Source organism: Lampetra fluviatilis, chromosome 25 (assembly GCF_964198595.1).
Source record: "Lampetra fluviatilis chromosome 25, kcLamFluv1.1, whole genome shotgun sequence".
Lineage (NCBI taxonomy): Eukaryota > Metazoa > Chordata > Hyperoartia > Petromyzontiformes > Petromyzontidae > Lampetra > Lampetra fluviatilis.
In genome coordinates this window covers 12,148,443-12,172,764 of record NC_136299.1, presented here as the reverse complement: position 1 = coordinate 12,172,764, position 24,322 = coordinate 12,148,443, and the positions used below count along the sequence as shown (strand labels likewise).

At 50.0% G+C, this 24,322-nt stretch overlaps 1 protein-coding gene across 4 annotated transcripts in view; it reads left to right on the top strand.

The window, feature by feature from the left end:
- LOC144941820 (cysteine-rich motor neuron 1 protein-like) overlaps nucleotides 1–24,322 on the top strand; it is a 46,834-nt gene that overhangs the window by 8,412 nt on the left and 14,100 nt on the right. For 3 of the 4 annotated variants that reach the window (XM_078868291.1, XM_078868292.1, XM_078868289.1), the window contains exons 2-7: nucleotides 10,351–10,617; nucleotides 12,715–12,918; nucleotides 19,690–19,824; nucleotides 21,807–21,963; nucleotides 23,120–23,241; nucleotides 23,975–24,175. In XM_078868291.1, coding sequence (XP_078724417.1) covers nucleotides 10,351–10,617; nucleotides 12,715–12,918; nucleotides 19,690–19,824; nucleotides 21,807–21,963; nucleotides 23,120–23,241; nucleotides 23,975–24,175 — 1,086 coding nt within the window. The remainder of the gene's footprint in view (nucleotides 1–10,350; nucleotides 10,618–12,714; nucleotides 12,919–19,689; nucleotides 19,825–21,806; nucleotides 21,964–23,119; nucleotides 23,242–23,974; nucleotides 24,176–24,322) is intronic. The other variant, XM_078868290.1, reaches the window with a different exon arrangement.

Genomic DNA, 24,322 nt, shown 5'->3' with positions numbered 1-24,322 from the left:
TTCGCCTTTTGTCTTCGTGTGCACGGCTCAGTCACTGGCTCTGTTCACGGCTCAGCCACTCGCCGCTGCGTCAGGCCGTCGCCACGAAGCCCTCGTGGCCCCGAGCAGCCCGAGGGGGGGAGGGCCCGCATCGCATCCATGGAACAAGCAAATAGGGATGCACCAAAATATGAGCTAGAACAGCAGATCCTAATAAACACACACAGCCAATTGGCCGTCTGTAACTCGTCCACAGCTCTAACCTCTTTCTTTCTCTCTCATCTCGCGACGTCTGCCTCTCGTCTACTCCATCTCTCTCGTGGCACTTCATTGTTGTGTCATCTGTGTCGTTCTCATCTCGTGAAACCTCTATCTTTTGTCCACATTTCTCGTACATTACGACATGTTGATCTCTTATCATTATAATAATGCAAGGGCAGTATTTCACAGATATAAATGGCCGTATAGCGCGTGTCCACATCTCCACCGTCATCCCACTCGGAGTATATAAATCGAAAATGTGTGGGGCATCAAACGAATTACTGATGAAAGACGCCCAATGGGCCACCACCACTGCTGGCCAATCCCACTGCCCCCCCCCATTCCTCCTGCCACCCCCTCCCATCTATTCACCAAGCCAACATCCTCCCTCCCTCGCTCCATCGCCAGGTATTGGCTATGGCAGGCACAGCTGCCAGCGTGCGTGGGTTCATTAGCGTTCTTCAAGCAGCGATCGCGTGGCAGCTGACTCCCCTCCCTGCCTCCCTCCCTCCCCTCCCTTTCTCCCCTCCCTCCCTCCCTGCCTCCCTCCCCTCCCTCCCTCCCCTCCCTCCCTCCCCTCCCTCATCTTTACCCCATGTCCCTAGCGCCTGCAGTCTCAGCAATCCCCCCCCCGCCCCCCGCATCAAATCCTGCCCCCCTTGGGGATGCACAAACTTTGAATCCGTGCATCCGTCGATCCATCACTCACGACACACACCAATGCGGCTACACCAATGCGCGCTTCACTCGTCGCTTCAATCATCTCTGAGACCGCGTCTTTCTCCGTGCCAAAAACCAGCACCCCTATCTGCCGCGTACGATACGTTTGAGGATGTGTGCAAGGATTTTAAATTAATTCTGTACAAAATGTCAATGGTCGTCATATCTCTTCCAGCGTGTCGGCACGCATGGGCCATTAGAGGGATTCAGACACCCCCGTCCTGGCACGTGCTGCCCAATGGACGCTCTGTGTCACCTGGTGCTGTCATCAGAGACCGTGGCCTGAGTTCAATTCCCGGCCACAGCTAACAACAGTGGCGAGTAATATCGGAACCGGACCGTTCCATCCCCCAAACCCTCTTCCACCTCATCCACCTCCACCCCGCCACGGCTTCACCAACACCCTGCCGCCCAGGTGGCGAAGTATGGCCAGGAGACCCCCGCGGCATGCGGAGGCCTTTATTCTACAGTAGAGTGACAAAGCAACGTGATTTATAATGTTAGTTACGATGGTTTGTGTTCCGGGTGGTCATTACCACACTCCTAATCACCTATTTATGATTTGCACTTGGACTCGTCTCTTTCTGCCAGTGGGGCTGGATATTCGTTCCAGGATCAGACGACAGCTTGGGACGCTCATTACAGGGCAGTTGTGAATGCAAAGGCTGGAATACGGGCAGGGAAAGTTGCACAGTGCATAGTCACCAGCGAGGCTGTCTGCCCCGCAATGTATTTGAACGGGCCATGACAGGTGCCATCACCTTCTCTACCAATGTTAATAAAATAATCTCGCAAATGCGACTGCTGCACTGCAACAAACGGGGAACACATAATAAGTCTATGGGTCTCTGTGAGTCTGTGAAACTCCGTGTGAGTGTATGGGTCTCTGTGTGAGTCTGTGAAACTCCGTGTGAGTGTATGGGTCTCTGTGTGAGTAAATGGATATCTGTGAGTGTATGGGTCTCTGTGTGAGTATATGGGTCTCTGTGAGTGTATGGGTCTCTGTGTGAGTATATGGGTCTCTGTGTGAGTTTGTGGGTCTAAGTGTGAGTGTATGGGTCTCTGTGTGAGTTCGTGTGTCTCTGTGAGTGTATTGGTCTCTGTGAGTGTATGGGTCTCTGTGTGAGTTTGTGGGTCTAAGTGTGAGTCTATGGGTCTCTGTGTGAGTTTGTGTGTCTCTGTGAGTGTATTGGTCTCTGTGTGAGTTTGTGGGTATCCGTGTGAGTCTATGGGTCTCTGTATGATTGTATTGGTCTCTGTGTGAGCATATGGGTCTCTGTGTGAGTCTGTGGGTCTCCGTGTGGGCTCATGCCCACTGCGAGCATTCTCCGAAGACATGAGCAGTTCCCACTCACTTCCTCTGAAACCAGCAGCTGGATTTACAACTGAGACGTTGATTGATAGTAGCTACTTAATTCATATCCATATGATATACAGTTAGACGCCTAAAGCCAATGGCTATATGAATTTCATGAACCAGTTCTGTACAACTTGCTTAAAAGTGACTCACAAAACAATACTGCATCGATACACAATGTAACCACTCGCTTGTTATTCTGTGAATGCTGTTGTAGCCTGATTACAGTTGCTGAGCACTATTGCACCGTGAAATGGCTATCAGCATCTCCCCCAAGTCGCAGCCACTGTCAATGCCTTGTCAATCAGCAGAGTGTATCTCCTACATCTACCATTGAACTCCCTGTCTGCCCAACAAAGGCCACGTCCGTATGGAGTCGCGATCTCCCACGGGCTGATTGTATCGCTCCATCTCCTCAGTGCACGTCCCCTCGGGCGCGTTCCATTCCTTGGATGCCCACTTCACCATGATACTTGACCATCTGCCATCATCCCTTTTGTCCACGTGTCCCACCATAGCCCAATCACTCCTCTTCAGAGTCCTAATTGTCTTGCATCTGCGTTGTGTTCTCTCATCCGCGTCCTTCTCTCCCCGTCGCTCAACGCAGTAACAGAATTACCAGGCACGGGAAAGACATCGATGCGAGAATAGTCAAGTGAACACACCTTCAAAATTGTCGCTGCGATGAAAAACGTAGACAATTAATATTCCACGTTGCTTTTCTATATATTGTAAGTGTGTGTGCGTGCGTATACATAGGGTACATATATATATGGTGTTTGTGAGTATCTGTTAAGCTCCGCACAGGGAAGAATTGGTGGTGTACCGAGCACACGGAGCTGCGTTTGTCCCCCGAGGGTGAACATTCACTCATTGCACCGGTCGTTAATTTTAGGATGATTCAACCTCGGGGAGGCCTGGGTCAAAGCCACATTCCCAAAGTGTCTAATGTAAAGAACATCATTCTTGGGTGGTGACATGGCCTATCGATAAGCGTTCGCCGCTTGTTGCAGACGTTTGCAGCTCGAATCCAGCGGCCACTCTGGTTAATGCTGCGGCTGTATTAACTGTAAACACACTGCATGCCGGATGCTTTACAGTGGATGTTAAATATCCCGTGATGTGATTTTGCCGGCGTAGGTCATTGTGTGCCAGCGTCATGGTACCAATTTTTTCCACGTTTGAAAATGTACGTTGGACTGCACATAGCAATCACTGCGAGCCCACCTTAATTCGCTAAAGTCTCGCCGGCAGAAGGTCACGCTGCACACCCAAGGTGCCACGAGTGAACTTACCGAGGTGACTGTCAGCTGCACCACACCACACCGAGACTGATGTCGGAGCGTTAGGCCGCGCGTGCGTTGGCTCGTCTGCTCAGCTCGATGGGCTGCCGCGAGACCTTTACAGGCTGCCTGGGACACAAAGCCGGCGGTGTGCTGCCATCGTCATACCGTGGGCGGATTCGCTCCCAAGCCACGGCTAACATTCTTATAACAATCCTCGCCATTCACTCATTTGATTTTTTTTGGTTTGCCTTTTGTTTGGCACTGCCCCTGCGCCCCGGCGCCTCGCCGGAGAGGCGCCGTTCCCTAGCTTAAGCCGCAAAGCGCGGAAGCGGCAGCAGCAGCAGCAGGAGCAGCTGCCGGGCGAAAGACAGCGCGTTCATCGGACCGCCTGCTGCCCCTGCTAGAAGTGCTCAACGTTTGTCGAGGGGACAGAACGCGGAACCGTTTGACACATCACCCTTGATAACGCGCAAGGATGTTCAATTGGGCATGAGGGATGCTCATACGGTCGCCGTGATCGCCTGAATGCGTACGTCAATAGATGAGGCTTTGAATCCATAAGTTGATCGAGAATGGCCCATTATACATCGTTATATTTCACCGCTCGAATGAACGTGCAGTGGGCGTCGTCCTTCTGTTTTTCTAGACCTCAGCCGTTGGTGGAAACGTCCACGATTGGACAGCAGCGGAGGCTTGTATTTTTATCACGGCCGCTGTTGAGCACAGTCAATGCGTTATATGGTGATTTACACCTACACCAATCAATAGCAATTCATGGTTTCACGATGATGGAGTTCTTACACAATAGAAAAAAAAACAATCAATGGAGATGATGCTGATAATATTTTTTACAGAATATGCATATATCGGGCAGTGGTGGTTACGCACGTGGCCTGTAGTCCGGCACTGCGGAGGCAGCGAGGGTTGGTGGATCACACAAGCGTTGCGAAACTCCCTTCCCGTGGGCGCCGGCGAGCCGTAGCCCTGGCTCGCCAGAAGCAGGCGGTACAGCGCCATGGGGCTCCACCTGGTCCGGTTGTATGGGATAGCGTATTGCCCCCTCACACGCGCGGGTGTTCTCTGGGCGTACCGGGTTCCTGCCACGTGTAAATACTCAATAAATGGCTGAAAACATCTCAATATACAGAGCACCACAGAGCTTGGACATTCGTTGGCGCCGGCTCAATGCGTGGCTGCATGATCGCTCGTCTGTGGTTCCTCGTGCTTCTGAGTCGTTCTCTCTCTTTGAGAGTGACTGAGTACTGTGCGGTGTGTTACAAGTCGAAATGATATGTAGAAAAACTGCTGAATTTGGACTGTGATCAAAATTATTAAATAAGAGGTAAATAGGAGCACGGTCAATGCTTTCGGAAAACTTAATTTGGTCATGAAAAGCAACGTACGAATGTGGCTAAAGAATAATCGTTTTCAATCGGTGAGGTTACTGCCTGCTATGGTGCACGGATCAGGGAGAAATATCTTATTGGTGCGCAGAGAAACGTGGAACGGTGCAAATGGAACATGACACTGAGTGACAGATAGAGGGACACACTTATTAAGGAATACAAATGCAAATTGGAGACTTCATACTTTAATTAAGGAAAGTAAGTGCCACTTGGTCAAGACACTTTGTTGGAAGGAATGATGGCTTATGGACGAGATTGAAAGGCGGCAAGGGGTGAGAACACACCCAAGGGGATGATGACCACTGTGGAGATGGAGTGGCGAGATTAGCTAACGTTCCTAGCCAGACGGATTGTCGCATCGAAGGGCCACGAGGAATGGAATTGGCACCGGGAGGACTCCATCCAGTAGCGGATTGATCAGGGCCGATCATTCTAGATTTGAAGCTTTCGTGACTGCAAGGATTCAAATTCTTAGGTTTTTTCGGTAAAGTCACGTAGGTAAAAAATTAAAATTAATAAAAGTAAAATAAAATATAAATAAAAATCACGACGTTTCGGAGGCAACACAAGCTTCCGTCTTCAGGTGGAACCGTCACAGCACGATAGCTGTACTTGATACGATAGCTGTACTTGATACAGCAATCGTGCTGTGACGGTTCCACCTGAAGGCGGAAGCTTGTGTTGCCTCCGAAACGTCGTGATTTTTATTTTATTTTTTATTTTACTTTTATTAATTCTAATGTTTTACCTACGTGACTTTACCGAAAAAACCTAAGAATAGGGCCGATCATGGTGACCATGTTGATGATGACATCAGCTCCCCGCTGGTAAACACCGACTGTGTTGCATTAAGATGACTCGGGCATTTTGCACAAATCACGAAATGTCACTTAGTGCAGCAATGGTGTTGTACCGAGATGGGCACAGTGGCGTATGCGGTCATCCGGCGTGTTGTAGACGGGGGACGGTGGCTCACGCAGAGGTTTGCCGCACGCGTGAGTCTCGCACCTCCAGGGAGAGGGAGGTGAGGGGCTCGCGCAGGAAGCAGGCTGCTGTCTGGATGTTTCGGCATTATCTCCGAGCTTACATGGGTTGTTGTCTCTCAAGGTACTCTGGTTTCCTCCCTCATCATCATCCATGACCAATCCACTGCTAGATGAAGGCTTCCCCAAGCGTGAACCACCTCTCAGGGATTTGCTATCGAACTCATCCAACCAGCACCTGCGCACGCGCTAATTTCGTCGTTTCATCTCCTCGGTGGAGATCCTCTAAAACAGATTCCATTCTTTGGCTGCCACTCCGTAACAATTCTTGACCAAAATGCCAAAGAAAAAGCAGCCGTCAGTAGATTCTTGAGACGCAGTTGACGCTTCCTGGAGCGAGTGATCACCATCATAATTCTTAATCGCTGGCTCGTTGTGTTTAACGTGAGAGTAAGCGGTACGTCGCAGTTTGTACAGTTCCATTAATAAAGAATTTCAATCCGTGACCTTGTAGGCACCCGTCATGGTATTCAGTGCAGCCGTCCCGAAGTCAACCACGTTGCCTCTTAGGGGCCTCCAGTGGAGCCAAAACGGCCACCAAAGCCAATGGGAGCCTCCGTTGTTTGGACAACATGGAATTCCACTCCCGATGAGCAAACACATTGCATGTTTCAAATGCTAATCTTTCAGGAAGAAAAAAAAACTCCCAACAAGAGCAAGAAAAACCACGCACATATCCAAGGCCGTTTCACAGAGCAGCAGTGATTTTTGTGCATTCCAACAAAGCACGTGATCACAGAATGTTAAATGTCATTACCAGACCATTGGCTGCACCGATGAATTATACACCAAGAGCATTCGACGGTGAAATATTGGCCGTGGAAAATGTTGAATTACAGACGAATTCAAACACTAAATATATATTTTACATTTTAAAGAAATGCATTGGTGACCGAGTGGACTGGTGTCTACTTAATGTGTGAAGAGGAAGCGCATCGAGACGGGGATTTGTGTCAATAGTCTCAGCATTAAAGGCACAGTCTTGTTGAAGGAGGCCGGGTGGCTCAGCGGTCAGAGAGCTCAGCTGACACCGCTGAGAACTTGGGTTTGAATATCCGGGCAGCCACCCGTGTTTAAACCGTGTTTAAACCATTTTTAAACTGTATTCGCAAAGTGTACAAAATCGGTGGTCACATCCCGGTCACCAATGACTGCACACACACACACAAAAAAACATGTTCAACAAATATATACTTAATTTGCCTACATTTCAGCTTTGGGAATTATAAATACCAGTTTAACTGTAATGTGGTAAAATAATCTCATAAGAGAGTACATGGAAAAGTAAATACCCTTGCTAATTAAAGATAGAGAGACGCTTCGAGGGTTTCCTGTGATTCGCATGAACAATCTCTTCTGCAGACATTGTCCGACATACAGGGGGGCTGCACTACTCTGTGAGATTTACGAATGGATCATTGTTTTTTCCCCACGATTCTCATAGTATAACTGGAATACACCGGGTAGAGGGATGGGACTTTAACAAATGGGCATAGTCTTGTGAGCAATTTGACTTGCAGTCACAGTACCTGGCTTGTGTGGGAGGGAGTAAATGGGCGCGTGCCCTTTCAAGAAACATTTTCATGGAAGTATATTATTATAGATGCGACAAAGACGTCGCGTTGTTTAAAGACATTACACCACTGTATTTACTCATCATGCCGTGTGGGCGGTTTACCCGTTGGGTCATATGAACGTCTGGTCACGACTTGACTGTTGCCAACATGTAAAAAAAATATCCCCCATATAGCTTCAAATACTGTTGGGGGAGCAAGTGCCGTTAGCAAGCAGCGCCTATGAAGGCCGGAACGGCACAGCACCACACCCGACCGCCTTTGTCTCCCCCAGCGGCGATGTTTTTTACTCATTTCAGGCCCCGTCGACCTGGGGGACGGGCCCATGACCGGTCCACACGCACGCACGTGCACAGCGCATCTGTAGCAATATCTGGATGTGTGTCGCACTCCGTGTGCTTGATTGTAACGCGTTACAACACTGAGATATGCACCCGCCCGCGGCCCGTTTGTTGCACGCGAACTGATTGTTTCAACTGCAAGGCACCGGGGGGCTGGGGGGGGGGAGAGGTGGAGAGGGGGATGGAGAGGGGGGTGTAGAGGGGGGTGGAGAGGGGGGTGCAGAGGGGGGTGTAGAGGGGGGTGGAGAGGGGAGTGGAGGAGGGGGGGAGGCGGAGTTCACGACAGCTCGGCGCTTTGTGACCGAGTCGGTGTGGGCCCCGCAATGCGTTGCGCTCACATCATCGCATCTGCGCGAGCACATTCAAGTGCCAAAGCGTGGAGCGTGCTACGCTGCAAAGAAGGAAGAGAAAAAACAACTCGAGCGAGCGAACCGAACGACAGACACCCCCACCCACCACCACGCGTGAGCCCATTGACCCCTTAGGTGAAAATTCCTGCTCATTTACCATTCGGTTCGCTCGCTTTTGTGTCCCTAATAAACGTCTTTGTTCGCTCTAATGCGCCGGGCTTATACGGGGGTGGGGGTGTGGTGGGGTGGGTGGGGTGGGGGGTAGTGTGGTGGTGTGGTGGGGTGGGTAGGGTGGGGTGGTGTGGGGTGGGGGGGGTAGTGTGGTGGTGGGTGGGTGTGGTGGTGGGGGGGTAGTGTGGTAGTGTGGTGGGGTGGGGGGTAGTGTGGTGGTGGGGGGGGTAGTGTGGTGGGGTGGGGGGGTAGTGTGGTGGGTGGGGTTGTGGTAGGGGGGTAGTGTGGTGGTGGGGAGGGGTTGTGTGGTGGTGGGGTGAGGTAGTGTGGTGGTGGGTGCGGTGGTGGTGTGGTAGTGGGGTGGGGTAGTGTGGTGGTGGGTGGGTGGGGTGGTGGTGTGGTGGTGGGGTAGTGTGGTGGTGGGTGGGTGTGGTGGGTGGGTAGTGTGGTGGTGTTGTGGGTGTGGTGGGTGGTTAGTGTGGTGGTGTTGTGGTGGTAGGGGGAGGGGTGTGGTGGTGTTGTGGGTGTGGTGGGTGGTTAGTGTGGTGGTGGTGGTGTTGTGGTGGTGGGGGGGGGCTTCGCGCGTGGTGCGCGCCAGCTCCGCATTGTGCGCTTCTAACGGGGGGGGGGGGGGTCCGCGGGGACGTCGGCTGATGAGCACTTCCAGAGGCGACCCCCAATCCGCGGCGCTGAGGGGGGGGGGAGGGTCGAGGCGAGGGAAGTCGTCGTGGTGCTGCGCGGCTGCTTGTCTCGCCGTGTGCCCTCGCCAGATGGGCACGTGCACGCAGAACAAAGGCAAAGATACACTCCCCACCCCCACCACGTATAGCCTCAACAGACTGTTGGGGCAAGTGCCGCTAGCGAGCAGCTGTGAAGGCCGGGACGGTCTTCACAGGTTCGGGGCGCATAGCGCTAATCACTACACTACCGCTCCCCGCCACACACAAAGACACGCGCACACACACACGCGCATGTGAGTGTGTGTGCTGTCCAGCACAAAAAGATTCAAATTAGCAGCGGGTTTGACAAAGTATTGTAATCACTGCCGTTGACCAAACAGCGGGCTCTGCTGTCATTTGGCTCGGCGTTGATTTACGGCATCTGTTGCCTCGATGGGAAACTTTGCGTGCGCAAACATTTGTAATGATGTGTATTTGAGCATTAACGTTTTAATTAATGAACGTGCCGAGCTCATATTTTAAGGGCTGTCGTGCGTTGTACGTGAGTGTGTACAAGGAAGAGTTCCGATTAAATAAAGGAAAATGTAACAATGGTCGTGAAACATGTATTGGTCGGAAGGCAGATTCCCAAAACAATGTTTGGCACAAGAAACAGCCAAGTCTGTCGAAATATATAATCTGGTCAATTTCCATAACTTCTCGTCAAATATATCACATTTTTACGAGGATGAAGCCTCACGTGACCCACAATTGATACCATATTTTTTTTTTTACAAATATTGATAAAAACATTTTACAATTCGATTCTAATTATTTAAACCGATCTGTTTATACATATCAAAAAAAGTCCCTCCGGCTCAATTCTCTAAGCTACGACCTAAACCGAAAAGCTAAAAAGACGTTCCCGACACGCCGGCCATGGCAAAGGAGGGCTCCCCACTGGCTCCCCTCTCTAAGCCCAACTCGCGCGGGGGGGAATTGAAACCCAAACAGCCGTGGCGCCGGGCGGCCACCGTCCCAGACGCCTACGACGACCACGGCTTCGAGTGGGGACGTGCGAGTCGGATGGAGACTTGTTATCATTCACGACGCGTGCGGCGCTGTTACCACCACTGCCTTCATCATCCCCACCCCTCCTCTCTCTCTCGCCCTCCGCATCTCGCGCCCCGCCGCGAGACGCAGCAGCAGCAGCAGGCATGAGCGCCGGCCGGCCCGACTGCTCCCAGGCACGCTGCCCCGTGCGCTTCTCCACGCGCTGCCCGCCCGACTCGCTGCTCGTGGAGGGCACCATGCCCCCCGAGGGCTGCTGCCCGCTGCCCAGCCGCTGCGAGTGTCGCCCGCGGGAGCGCTGCCCCCCGGCCGTGTGCTCGCCGGGCGCGGCGCCCACGCGCCTCGCGCCTGCCGACGGCACCCCGGGCCGCTGCTGCGAGCTGTACGCGTGCCGAGCAGGTGGGTTCCGAGTCCACGCGGTGAGGGGGGCAGGGGGGTCTCAATGAACCCTCCGAATCGGAGTGGTCGAAATACGAGGTCAGAGGGGAAGGTCACCAGCACTGCCCGTCGCTCGCTTACGTCGCTGCCGGCGGGAGGGCCTCCGCCAGGGGAAGGTCTAGAGAGCACCTCCGTAGGGTCATTGGTCTACTCTTCCATAGGTGGGAAGTACCTGCACGTCACCCCACCACGTGCCACCTGCCACTGGGCCCAAGTGTTACTCATGTATACTACCGCGGGGTGATAGAGGCGGGGAGGGTTGACGGCAACTTGCGTCGTGTTTCAAGTGCCGCGCCGGGAGGTCGAATCGAACCGGAGACCGCTGCGTTGCAAGCCCGGTGTGCCAGACACGAGACCACGGCAGCTTCCCAACTTCATCCTCATCTTAGCGACAATGCCGTGAAAGGTGCTTTGGTCTGGAGTGGCCGTGCAGAGGCCCAGACACCACCGCACCATGAACCCGGCGACCTGAGTTTGATTTCTGGGCTACGGCGAACACGAGTGGCGAGTGATATCCGTGCTGTTCTGAGTCTCCCTTCGGCTGAATCAGCTTGAAAAAGAGTGCCTGGGACGATGTTTAAAAGCATCTAGCACGAAGGCAGCCAGGAATCGTGCTCGCCATGTCATCCCCTCGCTTGTGCCCCAGGCGAACTCCACTTTCATCAACAGTGGACAATCAACTGGGACATATGGCGAGTTGGGCAGCCCCTCCCTCCAACAGACCTGCCCACTTTTGAATATCAACGCCCATTTAATCAATAGCCACCCTTCAACAAATATAATCGATAGTCAATCAATCCTAAGGCTCTTTTTTAGGATGATCCTTAATTTGGATGTTTGGCCACCTACATTAATTGTATAGCTCTACACAGATTGATTCAGGAATCCGATACCGTACAGCCCTGCCATCTGTCATCTGATGATGAAAGGTGAACTCGGAACTCGTGCAATGACAAGTCCATCACGTGGCGTCAGAGAATTGACCCAGGAGACGGTGGCTCGTGACTGCGACCGAAACAGCCTAAAGAGGCCAACTACCCTCAACCGTTTGATGCGTTTTGAAAAGTTATTAAATTAGTTGCGCAGATTATAATGTCACAATATATTTTAGAGAATGAAAACGTCATTTGTTTTTTTGTTGATAATAACCATGAAACGATATCTTGATGGTATCGGCCTGCTCAGGGAAGAGTCACCCTCTGACGTCCCTCAACAAGTCCCCAACTCTCCCTCTACCAACACGCACGCACCAGCACGGCCAGGAACGGTCAAACAACCCCCTGACCGAAACGCATGAAGGGGGCCTTCAAGCAGCAGTGAATTGCTAAAGGGATGTACAACGTGAGCATCACCAAATACGAAAATGCAGGAGCGGGTGCTGAGAAGTGAGTGCGAAAGTAAAGAAAAAAATGCAAAAAGCCACCAAGCCTGTTGCAGGAACGGAACGCGGCCGACGAGAGGACGTCGGCCGCCGAGGAGATAGAGCGCTGAAATGAGACTCATGTGCAGCTAGGTGCTGGGTGGATCACCACCATCGTCGTCGTCGTTATATCAAGAGGAGATGGCGGTGGCTTGCGCAACACTTTCACCCAGCAATGGATTGCCCCAGAACACGAGGTCGGCAACATTTCAAAGCAGACGAAGAAGATTATTTTACTAAAATAGTTTGAGAGCAGCAGCATCACACACAGAGCTACTTGAACACAGACACGGCAGGTATACAGCGGATGACAACAACGCACATTCTGACTTAAATAGCCAAAACAGGCGATGGAATAAACTTCATCTATTTAGTTTTGTTCCCCTTCGTTATTCTTTAACGATACCTCACATTTTTGTTGTCACCGAGACATTCCACAGCTACCCATTCCCTGTCATGTTTAATAAATTGCTAAATATCTCTGCGTTAAATGACGTTCAAGATGTAAGCGTGGCGAGTGGGTGAAGCCAAAGAGGCCGCGGCGACGCGGCACCGGAGCCGCGGGTTTTGCCGACCCCTGACCCCGACGTCCGACGAGCCCACGTTGATGCGGGCCCCTGTTGCGCGCGTGCCTCCAGACGTCGGAGGCAGCGTGGAGAAGCCGGGCCCTGCCGGGTGCCTGGCGGGGGGCAAGATGCGTGCGGAGGGCTCCCGCTGGCGCGAGGACGCCTGCACCAAGTGCCGCTGCGTGGGCGGGAGCGAGCAGTGCGTCACGCAGGCGTGCGGGCAGCACTGCGAGAAGGGCGCACGCGTCCCCGGCGAGTGCTGCCTGCGCTGTCCAGGTGCGAGGGCGCACGGGCATCGCGCTCAACGCCTGTGTCACCTAACTACCGCTACCAACAGACAATGTGACGCCTGTCCCACCTAACTACCGCTACGAGCAGACACTGTGACACCTGTCCCACCTAACTACCACTACAAACAGATGTTGTGACGCCTGTGTCACCTAACTACCACTACCAGCAGACGATGTGACGCATGTCCTACCTAACTACCGCTACCAGCAGACGCTGTGACGCATGTGTCCCAACTAACTACCTCTACGAGCCATGGGCGTCCAGGAGGTGCCGTTCGCTGGCCCGTCAGGGGGATGCGGTACAGCAGAATTGGGGTTTGTTCGACTCTCATCAACAGTCACGCTTATCAAACAAAATAATACTGATGGGTTGGATTTTGTCACCGGCAAAAATATGTAGCGTTTAAATAGGCGTTCGACATTGATGCAGGAAATTACGGATAAATAGCATAAATTTAGTTATTAGCTTTTAAAAGTAAATTTCATTGAAAGTTAATCTGATTTAATCGTGTTATTTAGCCATAATCCTCCACAGCAATTCTTAACGTGCCGTGTGTTGGCAAGCACGTGTTAGCCTGTCACGTTGGATGGACCCATCGATTCATTTAACTTTTAAAAAGCTGTTAGCAGCAGGTCAGGAATTTTCATGGGGCTGACTTCCTCCTCCCAGCACTAAGAAAGCGTCTTGCGATGGAGTTTCTACACACAGAGAGCGCTGCCTGAAAATCGTTCCACTTGTTGTGGGACGTGACGGTTCTTATGGCAGGCGCGTGAAGCAAGCGTATTTGTGTTTGACTTGTAGGAGGCAACTGCTTGCTGTGAAGGACACATTGGCTTGCTCAAAGCACACGTCATAACACTCGCTGCCGCACCAAGGGCATCTTGAAGGGTAGGGTTGTCTCCCGCCCGAGCTTTCAATTATACAAGCGCGACATTGACCGATATGACGCTAGCCCGATTATAAATCTCAAATAATACAAATCTTAGATGGTTTCATTGTAACACGGCCGTGTATTACGGTCCGATCATTCAAGCGATCGATTGTGTAGGTGCAAATTTGACGTATGTTTATATTTAAAGAAAATGTCCTAAAAACGTAAATGTTGTGGTTTACTCTCCAACACACAAGCGGCGTGGTGCTGAACTGGTCACAAATTAGCACGTTTTGTTTACGTGACAAACTTTACTAATTGGCTGTGTCGGGTGGTGGCGGGTTTAACAACACATTCATATTTACGCAATCTAACCCAAAAAATGATATTCTTAAATTAAATGGAGTAAATTTCCTCATAAAGCAGTGCATAATTGGAAGAATTTCATTCTTTTGAAACCAAGAGAGAGCCCATTAGAATACAGGCCCCGTTCGCGTTATAGTCATTTCCCCGCACAAGCCAATCAAGCCGTGTTTGGCAGCCTGGCAGCAGCGGCAGGCATTGCGTATTAAATGATGCTCACTCTCCCTTTTCGACAAGAGCTTGTCAATCAACCACCGCTCCCTACACCACCCCACCCCACCACTAACTTCAATGCGCATCCTCCCAGCTCCACAATCCCACTTTGAATCAGCGGTTCAAATTACCTCTGAGCCTGGCGCCCTAACTGTCCAACATAACAAGGGCTCCACTGTCAAAAATATCATGGCAATTATGTGCTTGACAGTTTTGAAGCTGAATCTGTGTGGGCTGCACACTTGGGAGAGAGAAAGAGGAGAGAGAGAGGAGAGAGAGGAGGAGGAGGGCGGTGGGGTGTTTCCGTGAATGTTTGGTCCGAGAAAGAGTCGCGGGTCCTCGGCTCTTTCCGGCGTCGCCACATTATGGTGTGAGCATCTCGCGGGCGCACACACAGGTGCAGTGGAGGCACAGCGAGCTCGCGCAGGTGTGGGGGCGTTTCATTTGCGTCGTGCCAAGCGGCACGTCCGCGGCGCGCGTGCACTCAGATGACCCCTTTCCTTCATCGCGGACCTAACGGTGATGATGAATTGTGGGACTAATTGATCATTCGCGTATCTGGAACGTAAATAATTGTCTACGTAACCTGTTTACTATTCCACTGCTATTTTAAGAATGGCGTGATTAGAGTAACAACAAAAGGTTACCGCGATGCATAATCGTTTTGGTGAGCGCTCTGTATCGGTAACACCATCTAGTTCATGCGCGGGCACATCTGTGGTGCAGTGGTCAGTGCTGCGCTACGAACCGTACCACCTGAGTTTGATACCCGGTCATGGCTAACGTCAGCGGTGGGTGACATCTGAGCCGGTCCTGGGCTCCTCCTTCAGTAACCGACACTCACAACTGACCAGCGTGGTGAAGTATGGTCAAGCATCCTCAATATCCAACACAGGACGGGGGAAACCATGTGGCAGTGACTCGACAAAGGGCTGTGACAAAACGATGGTAAATAGGAAATGCTTAATTGACATTTGCGCCGCATTCTGATTCTGTTTTGGGTTTTTGCCCGTTTACCTAATCGTCTGTAATACAAGACGCGTCACTGTAGCCAGCGAGTGTCACGATGGCTGGGGGACGCACGATTTAACCAAATTTCACGCTCCGGCGAACGCGCCACCCACAACAAGGATTAATTAAAACCCGTCTGTGATGATAATAGCGAAAGAAAACACCGGTTCCAGATGCCCCTCTTCACTCCCACCCCCAACTCTCCCGACCGAATAACCCCCTCCCCCCCCCCCATTCAACGAGATAATTTATACAAAAAGTCACTATACGGCTAATGCATCATGAGTTTGCATGCGGCATTGCTTATCGGGTTAAACACGGGCCCGCTCTGTGTTTTTTTAATGGAGCCCTCTTCTTGCCGATGCGGTACGCTGGACCCAGCGGCAGCATTTGGTGAACAAGCATGACTCTTGCTTAAATCAATGCTGCCTGATAATACTGTGTTGGTCTGGAAGGCCAACAGGCTGATCTATTAACGATACTTTTAAAAAGTAACAATATTTTAAAAGATGTCATGTGGAGACATCGAGCGGAGTTACATATATTTAAACAAACATGTAATTGTTTAATTTTTTTCAGTGTCTATTTTTTTTCTCAGCTGGACCCCAAGGCCATTTGTCATGGGAATGGGGAGATGCAACTACGTAAACAATATCATTACATATTATAAAATGTATACAAGTGTTAAACGCATATTTAATTAATATTTATAATTAAGCAAATATTAATTATATACAATTATTAAATATTATGAACCTTATGGTGGGACCCCGGGGTCCCATAAGCCCCCGGCTCTCGCATAAACATATTACATTTAAATACACTTTCGAAAAAATAATTTACACCCTTCTGTCAATCATCGTGTTTCTCAGTGTGGATTTGTGAGCACACTTTGTAAATAGTACATAAAATAGTACGCGCTTTCAATGCGCTGTTCATATTGTAACAAGCGTTTATACCAATGTTACTCTACAGAATAGTGGGTCGCCGCTCCTCTTATCCACATTGATACGAGCGGTATGTGGGGACTAGCTTAACCGCAAAAACAACCTATCTGCACAGATGCATACGGACAAGAGAAGTATTATCAAACAGGATGAATTAACGGTGCAACGCATCTCATCTGTTCAATATCTGCAGGCAATATGATTGTCATCGATTGGTCCTGGCTGCAGACATTGATAGGTCACAAGTAATAATGAAGATAAGAGAGCAGTTTCACTGTATGATGCATATCATTATGACAAATGAAGGACTTAAGTCGTGTAGGCAGTTTGAGAAGCTTTGGATAAGACTCATGATCCTGCCCATACCCAAGGATGGAGTGCAGCATTCGCTTATTCAGCTCTTCTGCGCATTCGTCCTCGCTGCTGCGCTTTGACGACACGACAACAGGCGGGTCGCGGCGTTTGTGTGCGCGGTGGGACGGAGTCGCCATAAATACATAAATTAATTACGAGTTAGACTTCCGTTTATTCGGGACCCCGGGGTCCCGCCATAAGTTTCATATATGCGATAAGCATAATAATTATATACAGTCGCATCTCCCCATTCCCATGACAAATGGCCTTGGGGACAAGCAAAAGAAAGGAGAATAAAAAAACAACATATAACAACAGTGCAGATTGCTGTCTTTCTCACGGGAAATGTTGTGTCTCACTGACATAAGGAAAGTGACTCATTAGGGGAGAGGGTTGGAGCTGGCACCCAACGTTGCTTGTCACGCCATGGGGTGACGCTTCGCTCGGAGATTAGTTGAACAAAAAAAATCAAGGTTATTATTTTTCCAAGCATTTTAGTGTTTTTTTAAAGCATTTTGGCAAATATCTCCACAGCGTTCCTTGGCCAGTGTTATTTTTTCTTTCTCAGCTGAGTCTTGTACAGGGGAAAAAACCGTCCACACACACAAGGGTAAATAATTAATAGTAATGATAAGTGCTGTTTAAACAAAAAAAATGTCGTGAGGGGCCTATTGCGGGTTTATTGCCTGCCTGGTAATGACTTGTTTTAATAACAGATATTTAGTGTTAATCACGCGGTGTAAAATAAAAAATATATCAGCATCATGCCAGTAATTCATTCCTTTTTATTTAGTGATTAATTACAAATATATATTTACGTTGATACCCACGTAAACAGGGACACCACTTACTGTATCTGTAAGCAAGCTGTGACCCTTAATCCAGCAGTCAATTTCGAGCTGTTGTTTTTTGTTTGGCAAAATGAGTGGGTGCATTTGGCTGTGACACCAGCAAGCGGCTGCCAAGGCAAGTGTTGTCAGCGAAAACCAAGCCAAACACACAGCCTCCAACGCAGTCCGCGAAAAGTAACCCGCCGGAGTCAATGGAATGAGCATCAGGCAACGAAATGGAATACAAATAGAGTTTTTGTCCCCCGTTTGCATTAGTTTATTTAAATATATAATTTGTGGGGGAAAAATATTCCCCCAACCAATTTTATTCCGCTGTGTTATCAGCTCGACGTCGTTAGACGCACGATCCATTCGGATCTCTCACACAGCAGGGCAACCCTTCGTTTGAGAGAACGGTCCGTGTAAGCGGATATCACAGAGATACCTCTGCGATCGCTTAAAGTGACTTCTGGTCCACACAGCAGAGGGCAGCACTTCCCCACCCACGCTGCATATGACAGTGATTTTCACCACGTGACAGTCAAAAATAATGTTTTAATTCTCAGATCTGGAATTAGCCATTCTAAGTCTAGAACCAAATTTAATGCGGCGGTTTTTCAACGCTGTCATTGGCGACCGCGCTTCGACCATCAGCTGTCATTTGTATTCTTAAACACAATCGTTATTCCAACCTAAGCTGGTTGCATTTAACCCTGACTAGCGACTCGGGGGTTAGAGGTCAACACAGAAGATATTTCCCAAGCTCCACAGCAAGGTTGGCTGCGCAAAGATTACCAGGCACAGGAGGTGTGTCCCCAGAGCCCGGCCGCTCGAGGTGACCCACCCTGAACACCTGCACTCATTAACCGCACACTACTGCCTTAAGCACGGCCATGGAAACACATCTTTCCCATTAAACTGCCTGACAATGTGGTTTGTTTTGTAAAGCCCTTATATACCGTGGCTTCACGGGGCACAGCTTGCCGTGGGGAGTTTTGACTATTTACTGCGGGCAGATAATTTCCCAGGGGCCAATTGGCTTTAGATGGGGTACTCCTTTTCAAAAAATGAACCTTAAAAAAGCCCCTATTTTCCTCAATTATGGATAAATATACTGATTTCTACATTCTCTCCTCAACAGCTTAGCCTGCGACGGTATGTGTGTTATTATGTGTCTCGCAAATGGAAGGCTGAACTTTATTAAAGCATCTATTGATTTTGTGTGACTGAAAACATTTGAGCTGAAAATCATGTTATTACTTTTAAAATATGTATTTTTATTCAGCCACCCGGTAAATACTGGGTTGCATTGGCTTTATATTTCTGATTTGCCACACTGTCATTTTTTTTCTTCCCAAGATAATACCCGCTTAACCAAACCTCCGATTTATTCAGCATGTTTAGTTTAGCATTGCCAATTTTTTGTTGTCAACCGACCAGCCGAATGAAGGCCTCCTTCTGCTTTGCTGGTCGTGAGCGTTGCTCTGAGCACACTTTACCTCGCTGGTCTGCCACCAGTTGGTGAAGGGGGTGGTCCAGAACTGGTTCACATTTACTCGCCGCTGAGATTAAAACTAAAAACGTGTTTATTTTGCTAGGTAACGCCCACTGACCTGGCTATCACAAATGATAGCTCAACGAAGTGGCTCATCATGTGGAGAAGTATAACAGCCAAATACTCTAAACACGTGATGTTGATTCTAAATGTGGTGGGAAAAAACCGGAGGACCCGGAGAAAAATCCACACGACCACGGGGAGAACATCTAAACTCCAAATATACAGGCGTCAGGTTCGGGATCGAACCCACAACCTCCTGCATACCAGGCGAGGAAGTTAACATCTCCTAGCCACCGTGGCGCCATTAGTCATGGCCGGAAATCGAATTTGCCAGTCGAATTGGCAGCCTCCCAGCACAGTGCATTACCAATTGCGGCACTACTTCACCACGACAATTAAACATAGGGGCCATAATAACATCGGTGATGACACGGTTATGATGGGGAGGGTTTAACTGCTTAGGTTATCTCGCCGTCGTGCAGTATGCTTCTCTGCTCGGCACGCTGTCCGACGTTTTGCTCTGCGTGTTTCAGCCGAACAATACGCGGCACATCCCGAAAACACGTCGGAGAGCGGTGGAGGTGAACGATTTGTTTTTCGTGTGTTCAGGGCCAGAGGAGTCATCATCGGTGACCGCTTTGCCCCTGACCTGCGACCCTCTGACCTGTAACCTCACGGAGGAGAGCTGCCCCTACGGCTTCCAGCTGGACGAGAAAGGCTGCCGCTCGTGCGGCTGCAAGACGAGTGAGTGCCTCTCCGCGTGCCGGAGAGAATTGCTCGATTTCCCGAGCCCACAGTCGTACACAGGGGCCAGATTACGTTTGATGGGTGCGGGGGGCTGGCTGTGTACATTTTGGGGGCCCCTTTTTGTCCACGATATCCAATTCTTCCCCTTTGCTCTTTGACCGCCGTACTTTATTGTTATTCACATTGGTGATTTCAGTTCAGATGCTCATTTGTGAAATGCGAATTGCAAAGCTAATGCAATGTTAAAACGAACGAAACTATGAACAAATATTTCGGCCCATAACTGGTGGTAGTCGTCAAGTACACACAGTAATGCCTATGGTGTTAATTGCCAAATAACATATGCTACGGTATTGCATTTTACCTATTTTCAATCTGTGATATATTTTTTTGGAGGGGAGGGGCTCTCGAAATCCGAGGCCCCTGACTGCCGCCTCTAAAGCCCCCGCATGTATCCGGCCCTGCTCATGCAAAAACATCCTAACAGAGGACCACAGAACTCGGGCAATTGTTGGCGCCAGTTCCAGCTGCCTTCCCTTTTGTCTGCGGTTTTCCTGCACCTTCGTGCAAAAAACATGCGAACGTCGTAAACTCTTCAGCGTTTAGAGATGCAATTTGTGTGAATGACGTTATATAATATTCCAAAAGTATTAAGTGATTATCATTATTCCACTTGAACCCATAGTAGTATCTGTATTAACTGGCTAGACCAGCCTTACTCTTCGCGCGTCATAGTTTTATTCAAATATATTTAGATATTGTATGACCCAGTCGTATGCATAATGTATTATTATGCATCTGTACAATATAATCCCATTATTTTAAGACCAAGTAAGGGCATGTTGAGGGCAGCCGCATATTTCAAGGGAGACGTGGGTACAATACATACAGCAAAATGGCATAAAACATTCCAGTGCAACAAATTTGAGAGTGAAAGTCATAACAGCGTACATAAACACAGAAACAGATTTTTCATGGCCAAAATAAAATTGAGAGTTAAACACCATGACAGATAAACATTGGCTAAGTGCTCTAATTTAAACTCCAAATCAAATATATACAGTTATGTTTAAAGTGAAACACATTTAAATGCAATCAAGTTAAATAATACATACACATAAAAAAATCTATATTGTCTACACACTTACACCGATCAGGTAGCTAAACCATAGAGCGAGCGGTTTGCAATCACAAGGTGTGCGAGTTCAAATCCTGGTTGGGGGCGTTGACTCAGTCCATCATCTCTTTGGGATCGGTAAAATTAGTACCTGCTCTGTGGGCAAGTCAACAGTGGTTGTCCGATGAACTCGTCCCAGCCATAGGGATGTGGAGTTTTCATCAACCGGCTCAGGGCTGTAAACATATGAGCACCAATGCCTCAAATGCTCATTTGAGCAGGAAATCACTTTGACTTTGCTTTCAAAGGCTGTCCCACCGATGCATCTGAGAGCTACAACTGACTTTGATCCGTCTATATACCTACGAACTGCATGGTAAATTACACAATTGGTTATGCTATTTCATGTGGGGTAATGGTCATGTTACTCCTCTAACCCAATTGTGGAGCATCCTGAGATACGTCACACATTGAGAGGGCCTACGAATCAATTTGAGCGGCTCAATGCAATTTGATGAGGGGGTGACCACAAGTAGCTTTATACACGTGGGCAATGATTCACGGGGGAGACTATAGTACAACCTGCGATGAATCGGATGGGATTGAGGTCGTCGCAAGCTGCTGCGAAGAGGTTAAGCGGCTTAAAATTGGATCGTGGACTTGCGCTACGTGAACGCCACGTTACCCTCGCAATTGCGAGAGACGTGTTCACACGGCGCGTTACATGAACTTTCCGAACTTCGACCGAGCGAATATATAGTGACGCGTGAGCTTCACACCCCCCCCCCCTCCCCCCCCCGTGTGATGCTTCCACGTGCACATTGGCACGCACGGGCCCGCGGGGCGTCACGCGCGCGCGCAGGGCACGAGTTCTGCAAGGTGCTGCTGGCGGGCTGCTCCCTCGAGTGCCCGTTTGGCCGCCGCCTGGGCCCCCACGGCTGTGAGATGTGCCGCTGTCGCCCCAAGCCCAAGCGCTGCCGCCCACTCGTGTGCTCCAAGGCCTGTCCCCACGGATACATGTACGTGCGGCGGCGGCGACGATGAGTAACGGGTCACTCGTGATAAATGTTTCGTCACGAGCCTTTGAAACGTAATTTTTGTGTTTCTTGTGTATCCGGCGCTGTCGCTGTGTGAAGATCACGCGCAAAAGCATTCGCTGAGTTTATAACAATCTCAAGGCGCTGTAGAATGTGTAAGGCGCAAGGTTTTTGCAAGGTGCAGGAAACCGCCGACAAACGGGAAGGCAGCCAGAATTGACCACAACACCAATTGCCCAAGTTCTGTGGTCCTATATTGGTATGTGTTTGCCATCGCTATTACTGAGCGTTTATACATGTGGGAGGAAAACTGAGTTCCCGGAGATTTAAAACAACATAATGGATTGTTTGTGTTCCAGTTGAGTTTCCCAGATATGTGGTAACCTTAGTCATAAAAGAGTTCTAAAACCAACTGTGTTTGTTACGCGTGTAACAGAGCTTTTAATTCATCGTTTATTTTGCTCAAACACATCGAATAGTGTGCATTAGTTACGCTAATGGGATGTCAATGTTACATTCAGGCTAATGGAGCAAACAAATCTGTCTAAATGAGACAAAATAAATGAGAATCAATGCAAACAAGAAGGTAAAAATGAGAGGAAATGGAATCCACTCTAGGATCGAATTTGCTACCCAAAATATTACCAATTCACCAAATCTTCGGGATCAATGGTTACATGCCGAATGTGTACCATATGTTTTGAAAAAAAATGTTAAATTGACAAATTTATTTTCAAATGCGCCACTGTCCGATACCGAAATCTGCAAATATCAGCGTGTCTGATGGCCCTTGTAACCGACTGCTTGTACGTTTTTCCGAGTGTTTATCTGGCATTTCCCATTGGCCCCACCTGCCGCTCATGTGCCAGTCACCTCAGTCAGTCAGAATGATAATCTTTGATTAATCCTGGAGGAATCCGATGAGCTATGAAGCTCTTTTTCACAGATGCCCAGTAGGGGCGGGCCAAAAAGTGACAATCGGAGCGCAAAGTCAGTGAACCCATAACGCCAGGGCCCTGTCGCGTGATCTTCTGCCGGCAAGCCTTCAATGGCTCGCGTGACCTGAAAGTGCACCTAGCTTGGCACAATCGCCGTGGTGACGTCGCCGGTTATCTGCCGGTTCCCGTTGTGGGCGCAGACGGACCCGGCACGGCTGCGAGACGTGCCGCTGTGTGCGCTGCGCGGCGCTTTCCTGCGACAAGAAGTGTGCCCACGGCTACGAGGTCAACGGCAAGGGCTGCCCCACCTGCAAGTGCCGAGGCAAGGCTCGCCGGTCCATTCGTTCGTCCTTCACCGGTTCATTCGCTCATCCTTCACCAGTTCATTCGTTCATCCTTCACTGTTTCATTCGTTCATCCTTCACCGGTTTATTCATTCATCCTTCACCGGTTCATTCGCTCATCCTTCACTGGTTCATTCGTTCATCCTTCACTGGTTCATTCGTTCATCCTTCACCAGTTCATTCGTTCGTCTTTCACCGGTTCATTCGCTCGTCCGCTCAGTAATTTTCCACGCGTGTCGCACTCCGAACCCGCGCTCGCGTTCACCAGCGGCGTGTTAACTTCCACGCTTAATTAAATAGACTTTTTAAAGTTTTCTTCTACAACATCAGAGTGCAGCTGCACATTAAATATGCACTACAATGACAATAGATTTGAAGCATGTTTTTTGGGAGGGGGGGGCAGAGCTTTGTGACGTCATATTTAAGGGGGGATCTGACTTTTTGTGACGCCGTGTGACGAAGAAGGGGGGGGGGAATTCAAAAATCGTCAAAAATCGCGTGACGTCATTTATGGACGGCCCCAAACTCCCGCGACTGCTCCCGGCGCGGTTGCCTTGCTCGCCTCAACGTGAAACTTGTGGCCGTTGCCTCCGGCATCTTCGTCGGCCCTACGAAAGGGAGAAGACGCCTTAACGAAGGTCGTTCGCTGTATCGCACCTGCCCCAACACGAACCCCCCCCCCCACCAATCCCACCACCGCCCCCTCCCCAGCGCTGTCCTCCGAGGGCCCCGTGGCTCCGTTCTGCCTCTCGGGCGACGGGCGGCGCTACCGGGACGGCGACGATTGGCACGACGGCTGCCGCTCGTGCACGTGCCTGGCGGGGCGCGAGATGTGCACGCTGCTCACCTGCGCGCTGCCCCGCTGCGCTGCCCCCACGATGCCCGCGGGAGCCTGCTGCCCCACCTGCCCCGGTACGCGTGCCCGCTTCTCCCTCCAGCGCAGTTGCACGGCTCGCAAGACTGTGACCGCAGCTGTCTCTCTCGATGCGTGCATCTTGACATCACCGCATTTGCAAGGAATATACAATTACTATGCAGTGGAACCTCGGTATACAACCG